At 46.7% G+C, this 21328-nt stretch overlaps 1 protein-coding gene across 9 annotated transcripts in view; it reads right to left on the bottom strand.

Moving 5' to 3' along the window:
- The window catches only part of CLASRP (CLK4 associating serine/arginine rich protein), a 531120-nt gene that overhangs the window by 204796 nt on the left and 304996 nt on the right, over positions 1-21328 (bottom strand). For all 9 annotated transcript variants that reach the window (XR_003859212.1, XR_003859213.1, XR_003859215.1 and 6 more), the window contains 2 exons: positions 16047-16088; positions 15019-15237 (listed from right to left, as the gene is read on the bottom strand). Coding sequence is in view for 4 of the 9 variants with exons in the window: in XM_029620007.1 (XP_029475867.1) it covers positions 15019-15237; positions 16047-16088 (261 nt within the window). In the remaining 5 variants the exon portion in view is untranslated. The remainder of the gene's footprint in view (positions 1-15018; positions 15238-16046; positions 16089-21328) is intronic.

Genomic DNA, 21328 nt, shown 5'->3' with positions numbered 1-21328 from the left:
AGAAACATAGAAATGACAGCAGAAGACCAAACTGCCCATCCAGTCTGCCCAGCAAGTTTCACACTTTTTTTTTTCTCATACATATCTGTTACTATTGGCTCTCAGTAACCTTTTGGTTCTATTTCCCTTCCACCTCCACCATTAATGTAGAGAGCAGTGTTGGAACTGCATCTAAGTGAAATATCTAGCTGAATTAGATAGGGGTAGTAACCGTCGCAATAAGCAAGCTACACCCATGCTTATTTGTTTACCCAGACTATGTAATTCAGTCCTTTGTTGGTTCTTGTCTGTATATGGAGCAGGTTGGGAGCAGTCCGGTGGGAGCAGGTTCCACCCCAAACCATGGAACCTGCTCCCACCGGACCTTAGGCTGGAACAATGCCCAATTACATTCAAGAAGAGACTTAAGACGTTACTATTCAGACAAGCCTTCCCATAACACTCGTCCTTGCCTCATCCTCCACGGACCTTCTCTTCCTAAGCTCAGATGCCTAAGCACTGTGGATCCATAAAATCAAGAGGCCGTCAATAAAGAGTGGGTGGCTCGCCAGAATGACGGCTACTGCCTGGAGATAATACCCTTATTCAATAAACATACACATGGTTACTGTGACTCCAACATTGCTCTAAGCTACAACAGCAAGAGGAAATGTGGAAAAAAGGATTCGCACTCACAAAGCGGGGAGTAGCTGGCTTGTTACGGCGGTTACTACCCCAAACCAAATAAGCCTGATACTTCACGTTCAACCCATATCCAGCATAGCTCCCTGCTTCAACGGCAGGGGAGAAGAAAAACTGATACTTCACGCATATCCAGCATAGCTCTCTGCTTCAACGGCAGGGGAGAAGAAAAACTGATACTTCACGCATATCCAGCATAGCTCTCTGCTTCAACGGCAGGGGAGAAAAGAAACTGATACTTCACGCATATCCAGCATAGCTCCCTGCTTCAACGGGAGGGGAGAAAAAAAACTGATACTTCACGCATATCCAGCATAGCTCACTGCTTCAACGGCAGGGGAGAAGAAAAAAGGATTCGCACTCACAAAGCGGGGAGTAGCTGGCTTGTTACGGCGGTTACTACCCCAAACCAAATAAGCCTGATACTTCACTTTCAATGCATTTCCAGCATAGCTCTCTGCTTTAACGGCAGGGGAGAAGAAAAACTGATACTTCACGCATATCCAGCATAGCTCTCTGCTTCAACGGCAGGGGAGAAGAAAAAACTGATACTTCACGCATATCCAGCATAGCTCTCTGCTTCAACAGCAGGGGAGAAGAAAAACTGATACTACACGCATATCCAGCATAGCTCCCTGCTTCAACGGCAGGGGAGAAGAAAAACAACAAATAAGGGCTGAATAACATAGTCTGGGTAAAACAAATAAGCATGGGAGTAGCAAGCTTATTGAGGCGGTTACTTCCCCTACTACCCCTAACTAATCAAGCTTGATATTTCACTTGGATGCAGTTCCATCACTGCTCTCTACATTAATGGTGGGGGTGGAAGGGAAATAGAACCAAAGAGCTAAGAGAAACAGATAAGTATGAGAAAAAATGTGTGAAGCTTGCTGGGCAGACTGGATGGGCCGTTTGGTCTTCTTCTGCCGTCATTTCTATGTTTCTATGTTTCACTTTTTCTTCCGCTGCCTAAGCTATTTAATATATGTATATTAGTTTCATTAAATCTATAGTAACCCTCCACTACCCTCCCCCCCCACCTTTCAACCCCCTTACAATCCCTCATTCCTACCCCCTCCCTCGGAATACCTTGTTACCCCAAAAAGCCAACTCTTATCAGTTCTTACCAGTTTTGACACGTTACTCCCCATGCTTAAGCTGTATCCAAGTTTTTCGCTCCCCCTGTTCTATGTAAGACAACTTTGTCACTGTATTTTATGGTTACAATGTAAACCGGAGTGATAATTAACTCTGTTATTTGAACTTCGGTATAGAAAAATTATAAATAAATAAATGAATATATAGATCCACTTTTCTTCATTCCCCTGCCGGTGAAGCAGAGAGCTATGCTGAATATGCATTGAAAGTGAAGTATCAGACTTTCTCCCCTGCCGTTGAAGCAGAGAGGTATGATGGATATGCGTGAAGTATCAGTCTTTCTCCCCTGCCGTTGAAGCAGAGAGCTATGCTGGATATGCATTGAATCCTCTGGGGATTTCGCCCTGATCAGCCAATCGTCTAGATAAGGGTGTACACGGATTCCTTCCTTCCTTCTTCACAGTGTTGCTGCCGCCACCACCACTATGATCTTGGTGAACGCCCGGGGTGCTATGGCTAACCCTAATGGTAGCGCCCGGAACTGGTAGTGACGGTCCAGGATCGTGAAGCGTAGAAAACGCTGATGCTCTTGATGGATCGGAATGTGTAGGTATGCTTCCGACAGATCCAGGGATGTAAGGAACTCTCCCAGTTGTATCACCTTTATTACTGAGCGTAGGGTTTCCATGCGGAAGCGAGGAATCTTCAGGTGACTGTTGACCGACTTGAGGTCCAGGATGGGCCTGAACGTTCCTTCTTTCTTGGGAATGATAAAATAGATAGAATAATGTCCAGAATTTATTTGTTGTGGAGGCACCGGTATTATAGTCTCTAAGGCTAGCAATCTGGTTAGTGTAGCTTCTACTGCCATCCTCTTGGAAGGGCCCAAAAAACAGCAGGGTAGGCGATCCAGTACAGCCGTGAGGAAAAAACAAAGAAATGGATGCCACAAGATAGTCCTTTTCAAAGTTTAATCAAGGAGACGTAAAATTCTTATAAGCATGCCCGACTCTGGCCGAGTTTCGCCACCAATGGTGGCTGCCTCAGGGGCTACAAACAAACATATATAGGTGTTTAATGCTTATAAGAATTTTACGTCTCCTTGATTAAACTTTGAAAAGGACTATCTTGTGACATCCATTTCTTTGTTTTATCCTCTTGGAAGGGTCATGGCAGGGGGATTCCACAAACTTGTCCGGAGGGAGGTGGTGGAAATCCAGGTAATATCCCTCTCGAATGATGGATAGGACCCACTTGTCCGAAGTTATCTCGACCCATCTTTGGTAGAATAGGGCAAGTCTGCCCCCTATGGCTTCTTCCTTTGGACGGGTCGGCTGATTTTCATTGTGGGGTGCGGCTAAGGCCTGGGCCCGAGCTGGCTCCCCTTTTGTTGTGCTTGTTCCGAAAGGACTGGCTCCTGCCTGCGGGGCAAGCCGCTTGATATGTGCTTCTGTATGGGTTGAAGTGCTTTGATCCTCTGTCCCTGGAAGTTCGGGGGAAGGGTCGCTGGTTTCTCTTATTCCTGTCCTCCGGTAGCCACGGCAGTGGGGATTCGCCCCATTGTTGGCTAGTTTCTCTAGTTCGCTTCTGAACAGGAGGGTTCCCTTGAAGGGCATCCTTGTGAGTCTCGTTTTGGAAGATGCGTCGGCTGACCAGCTTCGGAGCCAGAGTTGTCTTCTGGCTGCCATGGCTGATGACACTCCTCTAGCAGCGGTGTGCACCAAATGTGAAGCGGCATCCGTGAGGAATGATACGGCTGGTTCCAGGGCTTCCCCAGGAGTGTTGTTCCTGGTCTGTGATAAGCAGGCACGTGTCACCACGGCACAGCAGGACTGTTTTACAATGGATTCCAGACATCTGTCTTGAGCATCTGAGTGCTGCTCCTCCCTCCACTGGGATAGTAGAGTGCTTTGAAACCACGCAGACCATGGCATCCACTTTCGGACATGCCAAGAGGTCTTTGGCAGCTGGATCCAGAGGGTACATAGCTGCCAGAGCATGCCCCCCTTTGAACGTAGTCTCCGGGGCATCCCATTCCAGGTCAATTAGCTGCTGGATGGCTAGTAACAGTGTTAAATGATGGGAGGTCTGACGAAGTCCCTCTAGTAGGGGATTCACCTTTGGTTCCCCCGAGGCACTTGTGCCCGGGATAGCAAGTTCTATCAAGCTGTGTGGGACCGGGTCTGGAAGCTCGTCCTTGGTGAAGAAGCGCCTCATGGTTCGGTGGGGCTCTGTCCCCAGAGGGAGCTCCCCTTCCTCCAGAGGTTCTGAGTCCTCATCTGAGTTGTCCGTGTCCCTGAAGGTGGGGCTTTTGGGTGGTGGAATCACTTCCCTGGGCATAGAGGGTCCAGGGATGTTGAGGTCCTCTGGTGGAGGTTGTGGCCGTATTATCGGAGGCTCCAGTTGCATGTGGACGAAGGTATGCAGGCCTTTGAAGAATTCCACCCAGGAGATAGATGCTGGGTCTAAACTAAGAGGCACTGTGTCCCTGGGGAGCCCCGTTTGAGGGAGGGTCCCGCTGGGAGACGCTAGGTCCGGCGTACTGTTTGAGGAGCTGGAACCTGGTACCGGCTGGGGAGGGCCATGGGCTGGATCCCCCAGGGCGGAGGCCTCCTCATGCTGTGCAGAGGCCCTGAGCCTTGAGCTTCTTTTCCGGTGGTGCCATGGATTTGTGCGCGTAAAATACAGTTATGCACTCCGGTGCGTCGAAGTTGTGCGCGTAGGATTGGTACGTGCTGTTGTGCGCCCCAATTGAAGGTATGCGCCCGGCACAGTAAGCACGTGACCGTGCGCGTCGCTTGTGCGCATGGTACTTGGGTGCGTGATGATGTGCGCACAAGGTATTTGTGCGCACGGCTCGTCTCAATGTGCACGGGTCAGAACGGCGGACAGGGCGGCGAACAGATTAAAATAGTGACGGGGACCACGCGGACAATATGGCGACCACCTCGGAGGGTCTCCATGTGGGAGGACCTTCGGATCTGACCGGGGTCTAGCCCTGCTAGGGCAGATCAACCCAGTGGCACTGGTCCCGGATGGCGACCTGAGCGACTCCTCGAGCTTCGGAGACCGGAGACTTTTAAATAGATTTCTACCTTACCGTGTCTCGGCGCTTCCCGGTCTCGTTCCGGACGGTCTCTGGCTGCAGGGGAGAGGGAAAATACCTTCATCGCTGTGCTCGAAGTGGCACCCGCTGCCTCTCAGCATCACCCGATGTCGGGGGTTAGGTCCCTGCTGAGGGTCGGCCGCTGGACCAAGGCTTACCTCCGAGGGATCGCAGAAATCACCTCGGGAATTTTCAACTGGGGGAGGGATCCAATGGGTGTCACTGCAGGAGAGCGGGGCTCATCTGTAGAGATAAGATTTCTTCTTGTTTTGAGTTTTCTTCGTAAAATTTACTCTAATGCTGTGCTAGCTTGCATAGAGTACCAAACTGCTATGGAGACGGAAAATACGGAAGAGCTGCACTTCCTGCAGGGGTATAAGTACTAGGGCTGACGTCAGATTGAAATCTGATCTGTCTCCAACTGCTATCAGGAATACACTATACCCATTGGTCCTGAGTCCATCTGCTACATGCTGGGAAATGTTCCTTTGGATGATTATTCCTATTTTATTTTGTTTGTAATATATGATAAATCAATAAAGTATTAATTAAAAAAATAAAGCCTGTGAAGGAAAAGTCCTCAGGAGTGGACTTACTTCTGTCTGATGGAGAAGAGCGGTCAGAAATAAGTCCCATAGTCATCTCTTTCTTAGAGATGCCCACAGAGTCATAGCCATTCCTCCAGGAATATTGAGATCACGACTCACTGCATTGTGCAGGGGAGGGTCCTTTTGGAGATCTGTCCTCAGACAGTGGGTCATGGACTGGTGCACTGGCTGTGGGGGTCTGGGGTCTGGACCCTGATGAACCGTGATGGCTCAGGGGAAGCTTCCTCCACTGAGGAGCCAGAAATTAACAGGCCAGCAGATGCTGAACCTGATGCCCTCTGGGCATAGCCGATGGGATAGGCATCAGCGCAGACATTGGCATCAATGCCACATCAGCAAGCACCAGAAGGGAACTGAACAGCACTCAAGACTTCAATGCTGTTCTTGATGCTCTAAGCCCCAGCACAGAGTTCTTGCATTGCCCTTTTTACGGCTTGCTGGATCCCTTTCTCCAGGACCTCCTTGAATACTGCCAATGCCAACACTGACTGGAAGACAGGAGAAGTGGCCACATCCTCTTCTTGCATTTGTTGCCAGAGGATGTGGTGAAAGCTATTAGTGTAGATGCGTTTAAAAAAGGTTTGGATAAGGTCCTGAAGGAAAAGTCCATTAACAATTATTAAGGCAGAGTTGCAGAAATCCAGTGCTTTTTCTTGGGATAAGCAACTTGGAATCTATCTAACCCTTGGGATCCTGCCAGGTACTTGTGACCTGGATTGGCCACTGCTGGAAACAGGATACTGGGCTTGATGGACCTTTGGAATGACCCAGTATGGCAAGTTTTATGTTCTTATGTTCCCTTCGGAACTGAGAGGAGGATCGGTGGCAAACACTAGGACTGGTGGAGACTCTCAAAGATACCCAGCTTGTGCAAAGGATGAGCTCTCCTCACTAAGGGACCGCTTACAGGAGTTCTTGACAGGAACCGAACTGTCATAGCGTGCAGCATCGTTTATCAATGGAGACCAATGCCGATGCTTCTTCGGCTTCTCTCAATGCTTGGCATGGGTCTTCCTCAATGCTGGGGTCCAAGAGATGGAACCTGGCATCTTCTTCGAATGGGAGGAGTCGAACAATGGGTCTGTCTCCAGGTTCACTACTGGCCACCAACTTTGAGGGAACCAATGGCTGCCCCCACCCCCCCGATGGCCTTCCCTGCCATTGATGCAACCCTAGAGGTACTTCCATGTTGATGCATTGGTCTTCCGGTGCCCAAAACGATGTTCCATAAAGATCCATCTGGGACCATCGTCCTTTCGGGGTCATTTCTCCATATTTGCAGCACCCCTGAAAGTCATGGAACGCCCTCAAGCATGGGACATATTTATCATGGGGGTATGTGAAAGATACAGTCCTGCTGCATTAAGGGCACCACTGGAACCCACTAAGACATGTTGGAGTGAAATTAAAGGGATGAAAAATCAAAATTGCTGGCACTGGAGGGTCGATGGCAAGCAGGCACAGACAGACCTGTGTGCCCAATGAAGCTCAGTCAAAGTTCTAGAAACTTTGACAGCTTTTTTTATGCCTGGCTCCATTGGATGTGGTTAGTGCCAGAGGATGTGGTTAGTGCAGTTAGTGTAGCTGGGTTCAAAAAAGGTTTGGATAAGTTCTTGGAGGAGAAGTCCATTAACTGCTATTAATCGAATTTACTTAGGGAATAGCCACTGCTATTAATTGCATCAGTAGCCAGTAGCATCAATTGCCAGGTTCTTGTGGCCTGGTTTGGCCTCTGTTGGAAACAGGATGCTGGGCTTGATGGATCCTTGGCTGACCCAGCATGGCAATTTCTTATGTTCTTATGTGACTCATGTATGAGAACTGCCATCCTGCTTGTCCTTGGAGAATGCTGAATATTAGTGCTATCCAGCTAAGTTTAGCAGGGTAAGTCTATCCATCCTCAGTGCAGGTTTAACCTTATCTGGGCACATGTACCTAAAAATCTTTAACCTTAACAGCTATATTCAACATATAGCCAAGTTAAGGGGCTGGAAAACACAAACAAAAATATTCACGAAAATGCAGGCCTGATCCCCACTCTTTCTACCTGCTAAAAACTACAACTGATGTGGGACCGAGCATCCAAACCTCTCATCCCCAAACCCACGAAAACATAAAAATAAAAAGTTGTGGGCATATCAATCAAGGAGTCACCTCAACTTTTCCCCTCCAACCCCTCCCCCAAATTTGGAAAATACGTGGACTTCGGGTTCCCACCGCAACCACAAACAAAACCTTTCTGCCCCACCTAACATACCCCAAAACTCCCAACAGCCGCTGGGAGAATGGTACAATCTTAGCACTCCCGGCAGTGTCAGTGTTTCTGTCAGATAATACCCTAATGCAAGAAAGCTCTCCTCACTAAGGGACCGCTTACAGGAGTTCTTGACAGGAACCGAACTGTCATAGCGTGCAGCATCGTTTATCAATGGAGACCAATGCCGATGCTTCTTCGGCTTCTCTCAATGCTTGGCATGGGTCTTCCTCAACTACAAGTTTTCTGCTACCACAGGAAACAAGTGCTATTTAAAACCTAAAGCCCTCTGGTTCATCAAAAACTGGGATCAGACATCAAATCTGTGGATGGTCTTGCTTATAAAAAGTATTTTTTCTCTGTTCCTGATTGAGCTATTTCATGTCCATAAACCTAGAATCTTACTTTAAGAGGAGGAGACATGGGCATGCTAATAACTCATAGCTATCATCAACAGCATTGCCAGCCCTGAACACAGCAGGATATTTTTTTAAGTTAAAAAAAAAAAAAGGAATAGAAAAAGCAATTTAGCCCACTAACGAAAGTATACACATACTCTATAGCTGCAGGCTTTGTTCTGTACTAAGTGGAGACGGCACACGCTGATGTGCAGAAACACGTATGTGGCGCCATTTGAGAATGGAACCGGGAGAAGCTTAAGCGCTACATTATTTATTCAAGATACGTTTGTAATGCGGATGTTGTTGGAATTAACTAATAGTTATTCAGTGTGCTCTCATTTAAGCCCCTGAAGCAGCCACTGGAATGTGGCGAAACTCGGCGCGAGTCGGGCACTTTTAATTAATTAATTAATTGATTAATTTACTTTATTTAAAAAGATTTCTATACCGTCTTTACAAACAAAAATGTGGCCAAAACGGTTTACAATACATTCAAAATCAAATCAAATAAGAATAAAATAAAATCAAACTAAAAAAAAAAAAAAACCATCTAAAATTACATAAAAGTATATAAAATAACAAAAAACATAAACAAAAGAAAGCAAAGTTAAGGAAACGTCTCCACCAATTAAAGATTTGGAAAAAGACCCTTGGGCATCTATTCTTTGTTATCCTCACGGCATACCCAGATCAGTCCAGACTCCTGGGTTTTGCCTCCCCTCCAGCAGATGGAGACAGAGAAAGTTTTACTGATACTGCCACTTAACATGAGGTGCCACCTTGTCTCCAGCAGATATTGGAGGTGCAAAGCCTGCAGTCTTGAGTTAAAAAATAAATAAATAAATAAAGGAGGGATTGGACTGCGGATTTCAGCCTCCCAGAGGGTTATTAGGGCCTGGTGCGGCCATCTCCCCTGGTTTATGAGGTGGACAAGCAGGAGATCAGAGACCCTTTTTTAAGCTCACTACTTGATTACCGGACAGGGCTGAAATCCGGGGGTCTCAGTTCTCTTACCCTGGGGACGGACTGAGCCTGCAGCCATTCTCTGAGGGAAGTGCTTATTTATTTTTACTTTTATTTGTTAAAGTTTTTATTGTAAAAAAAAAAAAAACATAACAAGAAAGTCTAATTTAAGACCAGACAGCTCAGCGGGAGAGCAGTCAGGGGGCAGCTGTGGGATGGCTGGCTTTTGGCCCAACTCTGCTCCTTAATTGATCGAGCGGCTCAGTCGTTTCTCCCTGTTCCTCCAGCAGCCTTTGCTCTCACTGCCCAGTGCTGGTTTCATGCTGCATGGGGTGGCCTGTGCTTCCTGAGGAGATGCGCGCATCTCTTATGCGACAGTAAATGTTTCCGGTGCCTCTCTGGTGGGGAAAGCACTTTGGGGAGCATGGCAGCAATGGAGTCAGTCAGGTGTCGTGAGCCTGGGAGGCTCTCGCTGGCGTGGCAGTCAGACGATCTCTTCCTGCTAAGCATGGGAATGGCGGCCATTTTATCCAAGTTCAGGGCAGCTCGCGGGCCGTGGAGGGGGATGGGGATTTCCCTCCCCATTATCTCTGGTGGTAGTGGCCTCCGGGGGAGGTCAAGGCACAGAGGGGGCCCCTTCAGGAAGTGAGGAGGACCCCAGGGACATCTTGGATGCTTCCTCTTCTTTAGATTTTGTGCTGTTGTTGCACAAAGCCTAAGGCTAGGAGGTCCGCCCAGCGCAAATCGGGGAAGGGGGGCCTTTGTGAAGCCAGCCAAGAGATCCAGGCCCTCCGGGACGAGGGTGCCATGAGAGTCAGGCGGCTCCTGAGGACCATAGGCAATAAGCATAGCCCCTTGGAACACCTTCCTCCCAAGAGTGTCTGTGATTCTTCCCTGGGGGTGCTGAGGAATGGGTCTGAGAACGCTTGGCTTTCTTGAGAGTGGAATCGACTACCACTGATGGTGGAGTAGCTGATGCTTATCGAATCCAAGAGCCTTTTGAATGAGATAGACTGCGTCTGCATTCTTATTCATTGGAGGCACATCCACATCCTCAATGACACAAAGATCTTGTGTACTGGGACTGCCTTTATCTCCTTGGGAGGTTCCATTAACTGAAGGATATTGAGCATTTTGTGCTTGGTATTCTCTTTAGTCATCAACTAAAAGGGGATGGCCTCCGCAATCAACCTGACAAATCCCACAAAGGAGAGGTCCTCTGGCGGGGACTTCCTTTACTCCTCTGGAGGAGATGGATCTAAGGGGAGATCATCAGAAGCATCGTCTGAGGCCAGTGATGAGTCATCCCCCCAGGGGTTATATGTACTCTCATCCCCACTGTCACTGACTGGGGATGGGGCCCTCAGCCTTCACCCAGCGGTGCAGGCACTGATGGAACTGTACATGGGCTCGTACGCCCCGGAGCCTTTGCCTGTCTAGGGTGAGCTTCCTCCTTCTGGGAACCTCCAAAAATGACCAGATAAGCAGGGGGAGGCTACAGTGCCCCACAGGGCATCAGCCATCCCAGGTACAGATGCTGGCTGGGTCGGTAATATGCCGATGAATGAGTGCAGAGATTCTAGCAGCGGCTCGAGGAGGAACGGTGCTTATGCCCCACATCACCTTCTCGAAAACCAGCTGCACATGCCTTTCCAGGACCTCTTTGAACATCACCGAAGCCAAGACAGGCTGGGATGGAGGAGGTGTGACCAGATCCTCTTCGGAACCGAGAGGATCGGTGGCTGGCATCGGGACCAATGGAATCCATGGCATACCTCCAGTATTGATGGAGGACTGGCTCACCTCACTGCGGAGTCGATTCAGGGGCATTACAGCCAAAGATGGTGCATCACTGTTCCCGATACCATGCATCGACAGGGACAGATGTGATGCTTCTTTGGCTTCCCTCGATGCTCAACATGGTCCTTCCCAATGCTGAAGTCGATGACGAGAAACCCAACATCCTCGACCTGGAGAAGCATGATGATGGTCAGTTTCCGGCGTCCCTTCCAGCCAACAACGGAACAGATGGCCCTGGCAATGTCAATGGCTCTGTGTCCATCAGTGTGGATCTGAGGTCCCTCGATGCCGATGCCTCCAAGACAGATGCCAATGGTTCGGTCTTCTCTGGCCCAAAGAGGCATTCCATTGTATCGAGCCAGATTTAAGTCCCTTTGGGGTCATTTGGACACACCAGCTGCAACCTCGGAAGGCATGCGATGCCCAAGGCAAAGAACACATCTATCATGGGGGTCCCTGATAAACATGGTCCTCATGCACCAAGGGGCATTACATAAATCCCAGGTTGGACATGTGGTCACGAAATAAAAGGGACATGATGTCAAAATCAATGGCGGTGGCCGTCGGGCACCAAACGCAGGGGTATCGAAACAAAAATAAACGTACCAATTACCACCAAAAACCCTATCTAGGACGCTAAAGGGAGAACTGGGGGGAACCTGCGTCAAGTCAAAACAGGCCAAGTAGGCCAAAAGTTCAGAAAACAAGGCTCTCACCCAACCGTGAAACGGCAGGCTCTGTGGAAAAGAACACACTGAAGGGAACCCGTCATAGACACGTGGTACAATGCATGCTGAGCATGCTTAATGAGGTCCAGTCAAAGTACTAGATACTTTGACATAAATTTTCCATGCCAGGCTCCATCTGATGTCACCCATGTGTGAAGACTACCATCCTGCTTGTCCTTGGAGAATTTGGAGAAATGCCTCCTTTGCCAAATTTCCTTGGTCTAGCCATTAGGACAATGAGTTCCTGAGCTCCTGTCTTGAAGATTTTTCATGGCCTGTCTCCACATCCTCGATAGTAACTCCACAAGGGTCCACTGGGTTTGACTCATCTGGAGACATGTTAAGGATATGACATGTATTGTTGATGTCTTAAGCTCAACATCCTCAACATGTCCTATTCTGATTTCTGCTGACTTTTTCATTCCTTCAATTGTGGATACCCAAGTTGATTAACCTTTCTTGTGGAAGGAAGGTTTTATTTATTTACTTATTTTTTCCAGAGTTGTGTCTAGCAGAGCTCCACTTGGCCTTCTTGAGAGTGGATTCGACTGCAGCAGTCATTGCTGTTTCTGAAATCTGAGAGCCTGCCTTCCTATTGATTGGAAGTACAGAAAAAGTTTCCATATTCTCAACTGTACTTCATTAAGGATGTCATTGACAGGCACCACCACAGCATCTTTAGGGATGGGATTCAGGAATTGGATGATGTTCAATATTTGTGCCATGGGCTCAACCTTCTTTTTCCAGATCAGTCTCCACCATTTCCTTAAATTTGGTGAAGGAGAGATCTTCCGGAGGAGACTTTATCCTTTCCTGTAGAGGAGAGGGGTCTGAGAGGAGAATTATAAACACCTCCTGTTCAGAGTAGCTTTCAGATTCTGAACAACAATCCGAAAATGCTCAGATTCCAAATCAGAAAAGACATTTGGGTTGTCCAAGTCTGCATTTAGCTAGCAGACAGGGCCTTGATCATAATTTCCTTTGACTGCTGGCATCTAGACCTTGATAAATCCCTGCACATAAATGGAGCTTCCTTTCCGGATGTGCTGGAGATTGACATTGGTGCAGCAGAATCGAAGCAGAGACCCTTTCACATCTCTGCATTGATAATATACTACCAGATACTGTTAAGAGTCTCCAGAATTTGGTGACCCTCAATATGCAACATCGATGATATTGATGCATCAGTTTTAGCCAAGCTGTGGTTCACAGCCTTGTGGACTCTTCTATTCAATTCCTCATATCAAAACTGCATGGAAAGATTAATAACATTATCTTGTGTTACCTAGAGGGTACTGGTGGCTGCACCATGAGCCCCTGGAGACCATCGCATTCTCCCAGAGTTTCTCAAGGGTAAGCAGTCCTCTCTGCTGGGTTATGTGAGAGAACATACAACCAGAGCCAGTACCTTTTTCCTCCCAATATCATGCATTGATGGAAATCCATGCCACTGCTTCGACTTCGTTCAATGCTGAATTACCAGAGCCAGAACCAATTAAATGGAATCTCTCACTTTCATTGGATGGGAGGAGTTAGACAATGGTCTGTCTCCTTAGCCCTTACTCCTGCTCGACTTCAATAAAGGCTCCTTCGATGTTAATGCACCACCAACGTCCAAATACAACTATGGAACTTTTTGATGCCAATGCTGGTTGGTTGGTCTTACTTGATTCATGAGCTCTAAAGGGTCCACTATCCTCTGGGAGTCATCTTTCAGCAACGGATGTTGTGTTCCTCTCCTAGGCAAATAATACAGACATCCTATGGATCCATGAACGACCTAGTATGGGGACACTTGCTGAAGCTGCTGGTCTTTGATTCCTTTTGGGAATCAGCTGAAAAACAGCCAAAGTGAAATCAGAGGCCAAATAAGCTCTCTGGGCTAATAGCCTCAAGCAGAACTGATGTGAAAAATGAAAGAAAGAGGCACTCATTACTGAAAAAAGCATTAAAAAAATCAGCTCAAAAAAATTGAAAAAACTGTGCATTCTACCATGCAGCTGATTGAAACGCAACAGTTGATGCCGTGGAAAAAAACCCAACAGAACGGAGGGGTCCTGTGCACGTTCCACTGATGCAAGAATTCCTGCACATGGTGGGGTAGATTTTCAAACGAGCGCGAACAGCCTACTTTTGTTTGCGCTCCAGGCGCAAACAAAAGTACGCTGGATTTTAGTAGATACGCGCATAGTCGCGCGTATCGGCTAAAATCCTGGATCGGCGCGCGCAAGGCTATCGATTTCGTATAGCCTGCGCGCGCCGAGCCGCGCAGCCTACCCCCGTTCCCTCCTAGGCCGCTCCGAAATCGGAGCGGCCTAGAAGGGAACTTTCCTTTGCCCTCCCCTCACCTTCCCCTCCCTTCCCCTACCTAACCCACCCGCCCGGCCCTGTCTAAACCCCGATCCTACCTTTGTCGGGGGATTTACGCCTCCCAGAGGGAGGCGTAAATCCCCGCGCGCGAGCGGGACCCCTGCGCGCCGGGCCGCGACCTGGGGGCGGGTACGGAGGGCGAGGCCACGCCCCCGGACCGCCCCGGGGCGTAGCCACGCCCCCGTACCCGCCCCCAAAACGCTGCCGGCACGCCCCCGAAACGCCGCGCAATCCGGCCCCGCCCCCCGACACGCCTCCCGACACGCCCACTCCGAAAACCCCGGGACTTACGCGAGTCCCGGGGTTGTGCGCGCGCCGGTGAGCCTATGTAAAATAGGCTCACCGGCGCGCAGGGCCCTGCTCGCGTAAATCCGCCCGGTTTTGGGCGGATTTAGGCGAGCAGGGCTCTGAAAATCTACCCCGGTCAGTAAAGCATTTAAAAAAAAAAAAAAAAAAAAGTGTTGAGCTTGACTAAAGCTCTGCACCAGGCTCCATCAATTCATGTCATCCATCTGTGAGAACTATATATCCTAATTGTCCTCAGAGAATATTACTTCTTTTCCCACCTCCATCAGAGGTTTTTTAGACATTCTGTCTAAGTTCTGGAAACTTGTAGACTGTTAGTCTCTGCTGTGCTATAAATCAATGCTGTTTGGCTGAAAAGGGCACACTATGTAGTAGCAGATGGTTTCGCTAGTAATATCATACTGAAATATCATAGAATGCTGTTAGAGGTCCTAGAGATACAACAGTACAACCATTATCAGCCCACAGGGCTGGCAAGCACCAACTGGAGGAAGCTGCTTATGACAGGTGCCTCAGCCCCGATGTATCTCAAGGAAGATGGGACTGGGGGAGAGTGAACTGCAGGGAAAAAAACCCTCAAGAGTGAGGGCAGAAAACCATTTCAAGAGAGGTCTGACTGACTTTATACTCCTCAGTTTCCAACCCTCATGCTTCTTGGGTTTTAAATATTTTGGAAAATGAAACAAATTTGAAAATTACCGACCGGGAGGAGGTGCTACGACCTGCAGCAGCTGTGCCCGGTTGTGCTTGTGCCATGAGCTTGCTGGAGGCCAAGGATTTCCCTGGAGCGCCTTCTGCTAATGGGGCCACAGTCTCCTCATCGCTGCCACCGAAACTGGTGATGAAGGTGATCTTCTCCTCTCGGCCTGGGCTGGGGGTGCGAGATCGGGAGCGAGTCTCTGAGCTGGATTCCGATTGGGACCTAAATGGTGAGGCGGACAGAACAGAAGAGAATGAGCTCCATCCGGAATTAACTTTTCTGGGACTGAGAAACATCTCATTCAGCGTTAAGTAGAAGAGACTGCTGAAACATGATCACAGAAATGATTGCAAGGATTTCAAACAATGCTGCATATTTATTTATTTATTTATTTTTAATTTTTATATACCGGAATTCCTGTATACAATACAAATCAGTCCGGTTTACATGGAACGAAAAGATAGCCCCGGTCTGGGAAGTCAGATCAGGGTTTTTTTACAAAGAACATTGAACAATAACATATAATACATTCATAATACAAAGAACATTGAATAACAACAATAAATCCTTAAATATTTTCGTAATTTAATTAAAATTAGGCCAATATATCTAGTAGCATTAGGTGGACATCTCTCTCATTGTCTGACAAGTACCAAGGACCTAAAAATGATTAACTGGTAAGGTGAGGGAGTTATTTCCTTACAGTCCCAGCACTGCGTATGAGTGCAAGCAGGGTTGGCACTATGTAGATCTCAGGAGAGCGATGGGGATATGGGAGCAGTTATTCACTCTGCTGCAGAGTGAGTTCTATTAGTTCACTATACAGCCAGATGGTTGAGATAACAAGTACATGCTCTATACAGTAACAGAACAGATGAACTCTTTGGTGGGATGGGGTAGTATTGGTAGGGCTGGCAAGCAGCAACTGGAGACAGCTGCTTATGACAGGTCAAAAAGACAAAGAAGCATGGGGTGAGTAACACTCCACAGTAGTGACAGCATGAGTGAGGATGTAATTATCTACTACTCACCGTTTATATGGATCATACGTTGGACTGTCTCTCCGAGCATAACTGGAAAATAAAGAATGCAACCATGAAACCTCATGAAAGGTGACTGTAGATAGATGAACAGCAGCTACAGCACCAACTGTCCCCGACACAACCTACCACACAGCAAAACTGCCAATAACACACCACCCTGCTTTGGCATGACCAGCAAGAATATCAGCACTACATCACTACCCGCAAAATGTTGTGGGCCCACAACAAATCTCCTCCTACCTATCTACTTTCTTAGGGGCCAATGTAATATGGTATGTTCTGCAAAGCACACAGGTTTAAGCGCAGTTGTGCACAAATAATGCCAATGCGGGAAGATGTTCTATGCACAAAAATATGCACAAAACAATGTATGTATATGTTGGCATCCCTCATGTAAACATAATGGTAAATTAAGACATATTTTACCTCCTTCCCCCCAATGTAGAGAGGTGTGCTGGCTTAAACTGTGGTTTTATTTATTTATTTATTTAGCATTGGAACTTTTAACACCTAGTCAGAGGTACAGTAATGTTTCCAGGGCTAGTTTATTTATTTATTTATTAACTTTTATTTACCGACATTCGTGAAGCACATCATGCCGGTTTACAAAGAACTCAGGTGGGAGATACAGTGAAACAATATAACAATATAATATAACAATGTAACATTATAACAAAGTGAACAAATAAAACAGTACAAAAATGAAACCATGGGAGCCGAATTGAAGAGGGGAAAAGGGGGGAGAGGAGGGGGAGGGTAGGTTAGGGGTAGGGCGGGAAGGGGAAAGCAAAGTTAGAAAGAGGTAAGGGGAGAATACAAAAAGAATAGGGGGAGACTATGTACAGGAGAACTGTATAGGTGTCATTTAACTACGTAGAATTACGGAGACGTCGAAAGTTGAAGAAGGCGGTAAAACTGGGAAATAGTTACTTCAGAGGGTATAAAAAAGGGGGGGGTGGAGGGGGGGGTCTTGGGCAGAACTTTGAGTTCTGGTGCCAGGTCCTGTAGGCACACAAAAAATGCTTTCTGCACTGAAAACATTTTTTATATGCATAAATCATATTTTAGGTGCAGAAAACATGGTTTATGTGCACAAATCATGTTTTTATGATTGCTAAGCATTTTTTTTTAAACACATTTTCAAATTAGTGCACTTTTTTTTTTTTTTTTTTTTTTTTTAACATTCCTGGGACCCAATATTCAAAGATATCAGGTTATCTAAGTTATGTGGATATAACTTTGAAAGAAGTTTAAATTTGTTTCACTGTATCAGTTTGCAGAAAAATACTCATTGGTGTAAATGATTATAAAATAAGCACAGCTACTTTCAATGAGTTTGTGATACATATGATAATCCCCCTGCCACAAATTTTCTATTTGTATGATCATTATATTGGGGAAAAGTTCTGGCTTCTCCATAAAGCTTGCAGGCCTACAAGCTTTTTTTTTTTTTTTTTACTTTTTACTTATTAACAAGACAAGGCAAGAAAGCAAAGACAAGCAACATATGTTACATCAGCTGTACAAACAAGAGTGAACGTTATTCAGGCCAAGTGAAGGTCATCTCCAATAAATACAGCATATTCCAACTTTGGACAATATATAAGTGTTTAATTACTCTTACAAAGTAAACATTTGAAAATACCCTTCCCATTATCAAAGGCCTGGTATCACTTTAATGCATTTTAACATGTCCAGTCTTAAATACATGTGAGTGTTCAATGTCAGAATTATTGTGAAAATATTCAAGTCAAGGATGACAACTACAATGGATTTTTGTCTGCATGAAAGCTGGCCATCAAGTGTGTCACAAAGAGTCACAGAAGCAGTATTCCACTTTCATGTATTTTCTATACAGAAGAATAAAATTGCCAGGCTCCATTGGATTCAGTCTGACTCCTTAATAGGTACACATCATCATAAACACTTATTTGATCTTGTGCTGAAGATCCTCTGCACGTCTCCCAGGCTTTATTCCTTGCTCTCCAAATGCAGAAGATCCTTTACATCTTTTCATAAGACATACGTAATGCCATACTGGGTCAGACCAAAGGTTCATCAATCCCAGCATCCTATCTTTGGTAGCGGTTGATCAAGGGATAAGCAGTAGTTTTCCCAAGTCTTTTTTGAGATGGGGCAACCAGAACTGCACCAACACTCACCATGGATCGCTACAGACGCATTATGATATCCTCTATTTTATTTTCCATTCCTAATACCTGTGCTTTAACTCTCAGTTTCCTGCTTCTGAGCATCTTCTGTGCCTGATCCAGGTTTAACTCCTTGCTCCTATAACTGCTGAAGATTATCTGTGCTTATCCTGCACTCTACCCCTTGCTCCCCTACCACTGAGGATCCTCTGGCTTTACTGCTCGCTTCCCCCATTGCTGATGACCTTCTGCTGAGGCTTGCCCTCACTCCCTCATTGAGTCTATCTCAGGTTTACTCCTTCCTTCAGCAATGATGGGGATCCTCTTTGCCTGGCCCCAGCTTTACACACTGCTTTGTATCCTTTGTGCACGTCTCAGATTTCATTCCTCAAACAGAATGTTGGGAATTATTAGAAAGGGAATGGTGAATAAAACGGAAAATGTCATAATGCCTCTGTATCGCTCCATGGTGAGACCGCACCTTGAATACTGTGTACAATTCTGGTCGCCGCATCTCAAAAAAGATATAATTGCGATGGAGAAGGTACAGAGAAGGGCTACCAACATGATAAGGGGAATGGAACAGCTCCCCTATGAGGAAAGACAAGAGTTTAGGACTTTTCAGCTTGGAGAAGAGACGGCTGAGGGGGGATATGATAGAGATGTTTAAAATCATGAGAGTTCTAGAACGGGTAGATGTGAATCGGTTATTTACTCTTTCGGATAATAGAAAGACTAGGGAGCACTCCATGAAGTTAGCATGGGGCACATTTAAAACTAATCGGAGAAAGTTCTTTTTTTTTTACTCAACGCACAATTAAACTCTGGAATTTGTTGCCAGAGGATGTGGTTAGTGCAGTTAGTATTGCTGTGTTTAAAAAAGGATTGGATAAGTTCTTGGAGGAAAAGTCCATTACCTGCTATTAAGTTCACTTAGAGAATAGCCACTGCCATTAGCAATAACAACATGGAATAGACTTAGTTTTTGGGTACTTGCCAGGTTCTTATGGCCTGGATTGGCCACTGTTGGAAACAGGATGCTGGGCTTGATGGACCCTTGGTCTGACCCACTATGGCATGTTCTTATGTTCCTACGTTCTCTGACACTGCACCTGGAAAATTGTTGACTCACTTTTCAGAAAAAAGTCAAAACCTGTATATTTAACCAGGCCTTCCCCTAGACTCCACGGCAGAAACTCTTCCTCTGGTATCTGCCCACCAGAAGTCTTCCTGACTGCCTTGCCCAGCTTGTCCACATATTTCTGGTGGAGATAAATGTTCTGGCAGTTCAATTATGGGGTCTGAGAGAATCCCCACCTTCTCTCAGAACCAAGAGATGGAGAGATACTAACCCACAACAATGATGACGATGAAGGCGATTGGGCAGGGTCCTTGGCTAGGAGGAGAATACTTCCAGGACATATTCCATAGTGGTGTTTCATGCTCCTTTTTCAGACTGGCTAGATTTCTCTGTACAGCGAGATGGTACACCTGGCTAATGAGGGCTAGATTCCATCCCTGGAACCACTGATGGGAGCTCCTGAGATAGTGGTGAGAGGGACTCCCTTTGGGGAAACAAATCTTACATTCTGGATAGGAGAGGTTGAAGGGTTCCCTCCTTATCACTGGCCACTAATAAGGTAAAGAAAATCTTCCCCAATTCAGCCACCTAGTCTATGGACTGTTGAGTCCTTTGACCCAGAGTTGGGGAAGGGACATCCTCATCTGAAACCAGTATAAGGTCATCCTCCTGCGAAGCTGCCACTGGACTCCAGGAGGGATACCTTGCACTTGTAGCCAGAGAGACCAGAAGCAAAATGGAACATATTGGATCCGGATCCTCTATGAAGTCCATGATCGAGGTGGTGAGATGGGATAAGGATGCCAAAATGGATGGAGGTAAATGTAAGGAATCTCCTCCAGGACCTGCGTATATATCAAGTGTACTGATAGTGCCAGAGACCAGTGTGCAGACTGTATCGGCAGCTCTAAAATTGTAGCATTGAAAAGGATGAGGCTTGGAGCACTGATGGCACCAAGGGCTAGTGTGTTGATGGGGCATGCTTCAAAACAGACTTAATGACTGCACTGCAAGCTACAATGCATAGTGCTGCTTTTTTCTCTGTACAGATAAGCTCTTCAAGGGGCAGGGAGATATTGGCCCATGAGTGTGTTGAACAGCTTGCTAACCCCTGCTATCGAAGCTTCCACGACTTGCTTCACACCCCTGAACTATGGCAGATCTGAAATCTAGCACGGCAGGTGGGGGAACTTTGCTTGCGGAGCTCCTGCTCAATTCCAACCTCTCTCAAACCTGCAAAGTTCTTCCATCTTCCAGGACCTATTCCTATGGAACCTTGGCATTATCTAGACACAGTCATAGCAACTGGCTGAGTTGTGTGACCTGGTCCAAGGCATCTTTAACAGATATTGTGGCCATCGGTTATGAACATTTTATAGCTACACACACAGTCCTGAAGACACTGGAAGAGGCCTTCTTGGAGCCGGACATTTTTTTTTAATAACAATGAAAAGTGCTGCTGTGGGGCTGCTGAAACAACTTGAGTTAGAAAAAGCAAACTTTTGATTAGAAGCAAGAAGACAAAATAAGCAAAGAGGATGAATTCTGGTGATGCCGTGCCGCTAAGCAGATGCTGACACATTGAGCTCCCGACCCCGCACTCTCTAGACTGGCCAAATATCTTGTTTGTTTGCGGGCTCCCCTCATTAGTGATGGCTGAAAAGACGGTGAAGAAGTCCCTGCTGATGTTGTGGGTGATCAAGCAATGCATGGCTAAGTGTACTTGTAGAAAATAGACAATGGAAAAAGCGGCCTGCAGCGAGGAGGCTGCCTACAATGAAGAAAGTATGGCTGATGGGGTGCTTCCGGTAGATATTGTGGAAGTGGTGAAAACTGCCATAAACTAGCTCGGTGACAAGATTCACGTGAGTCTGGATGTGAAGTTGAAATCTGTTGTTGACCGAATGTTGCAGGTGGTCTCGATTGTGGGAGAAACCACAATGCGGTTGGACAATTTTACAGAAAGGTTTGAGAACATGGAAATGTCCCTCACTGTCACAAGGCAGAGATTAAAGGCCCTGGAGCTCGCACATGGAGGA

Source organism: Rhinatrema bivittatum, chromosome 11, assembly GCF_901001135.1.
Source record: "Rhinatrema bivittatum chromosome 11, aRhiBiv1.1, whole genome shotgun sequence".
NCBI lineage: Eukaryota > Metazoa > Chordata > Amphibia > Gymnophiona > Rhinatrematidae > Rhinatrema > Rhinatrema bivittatum.
Note: the sequence above shows the minus strand (reverse complement) of the source record. Positions and strands in the feature narration are given on the sequence as shown.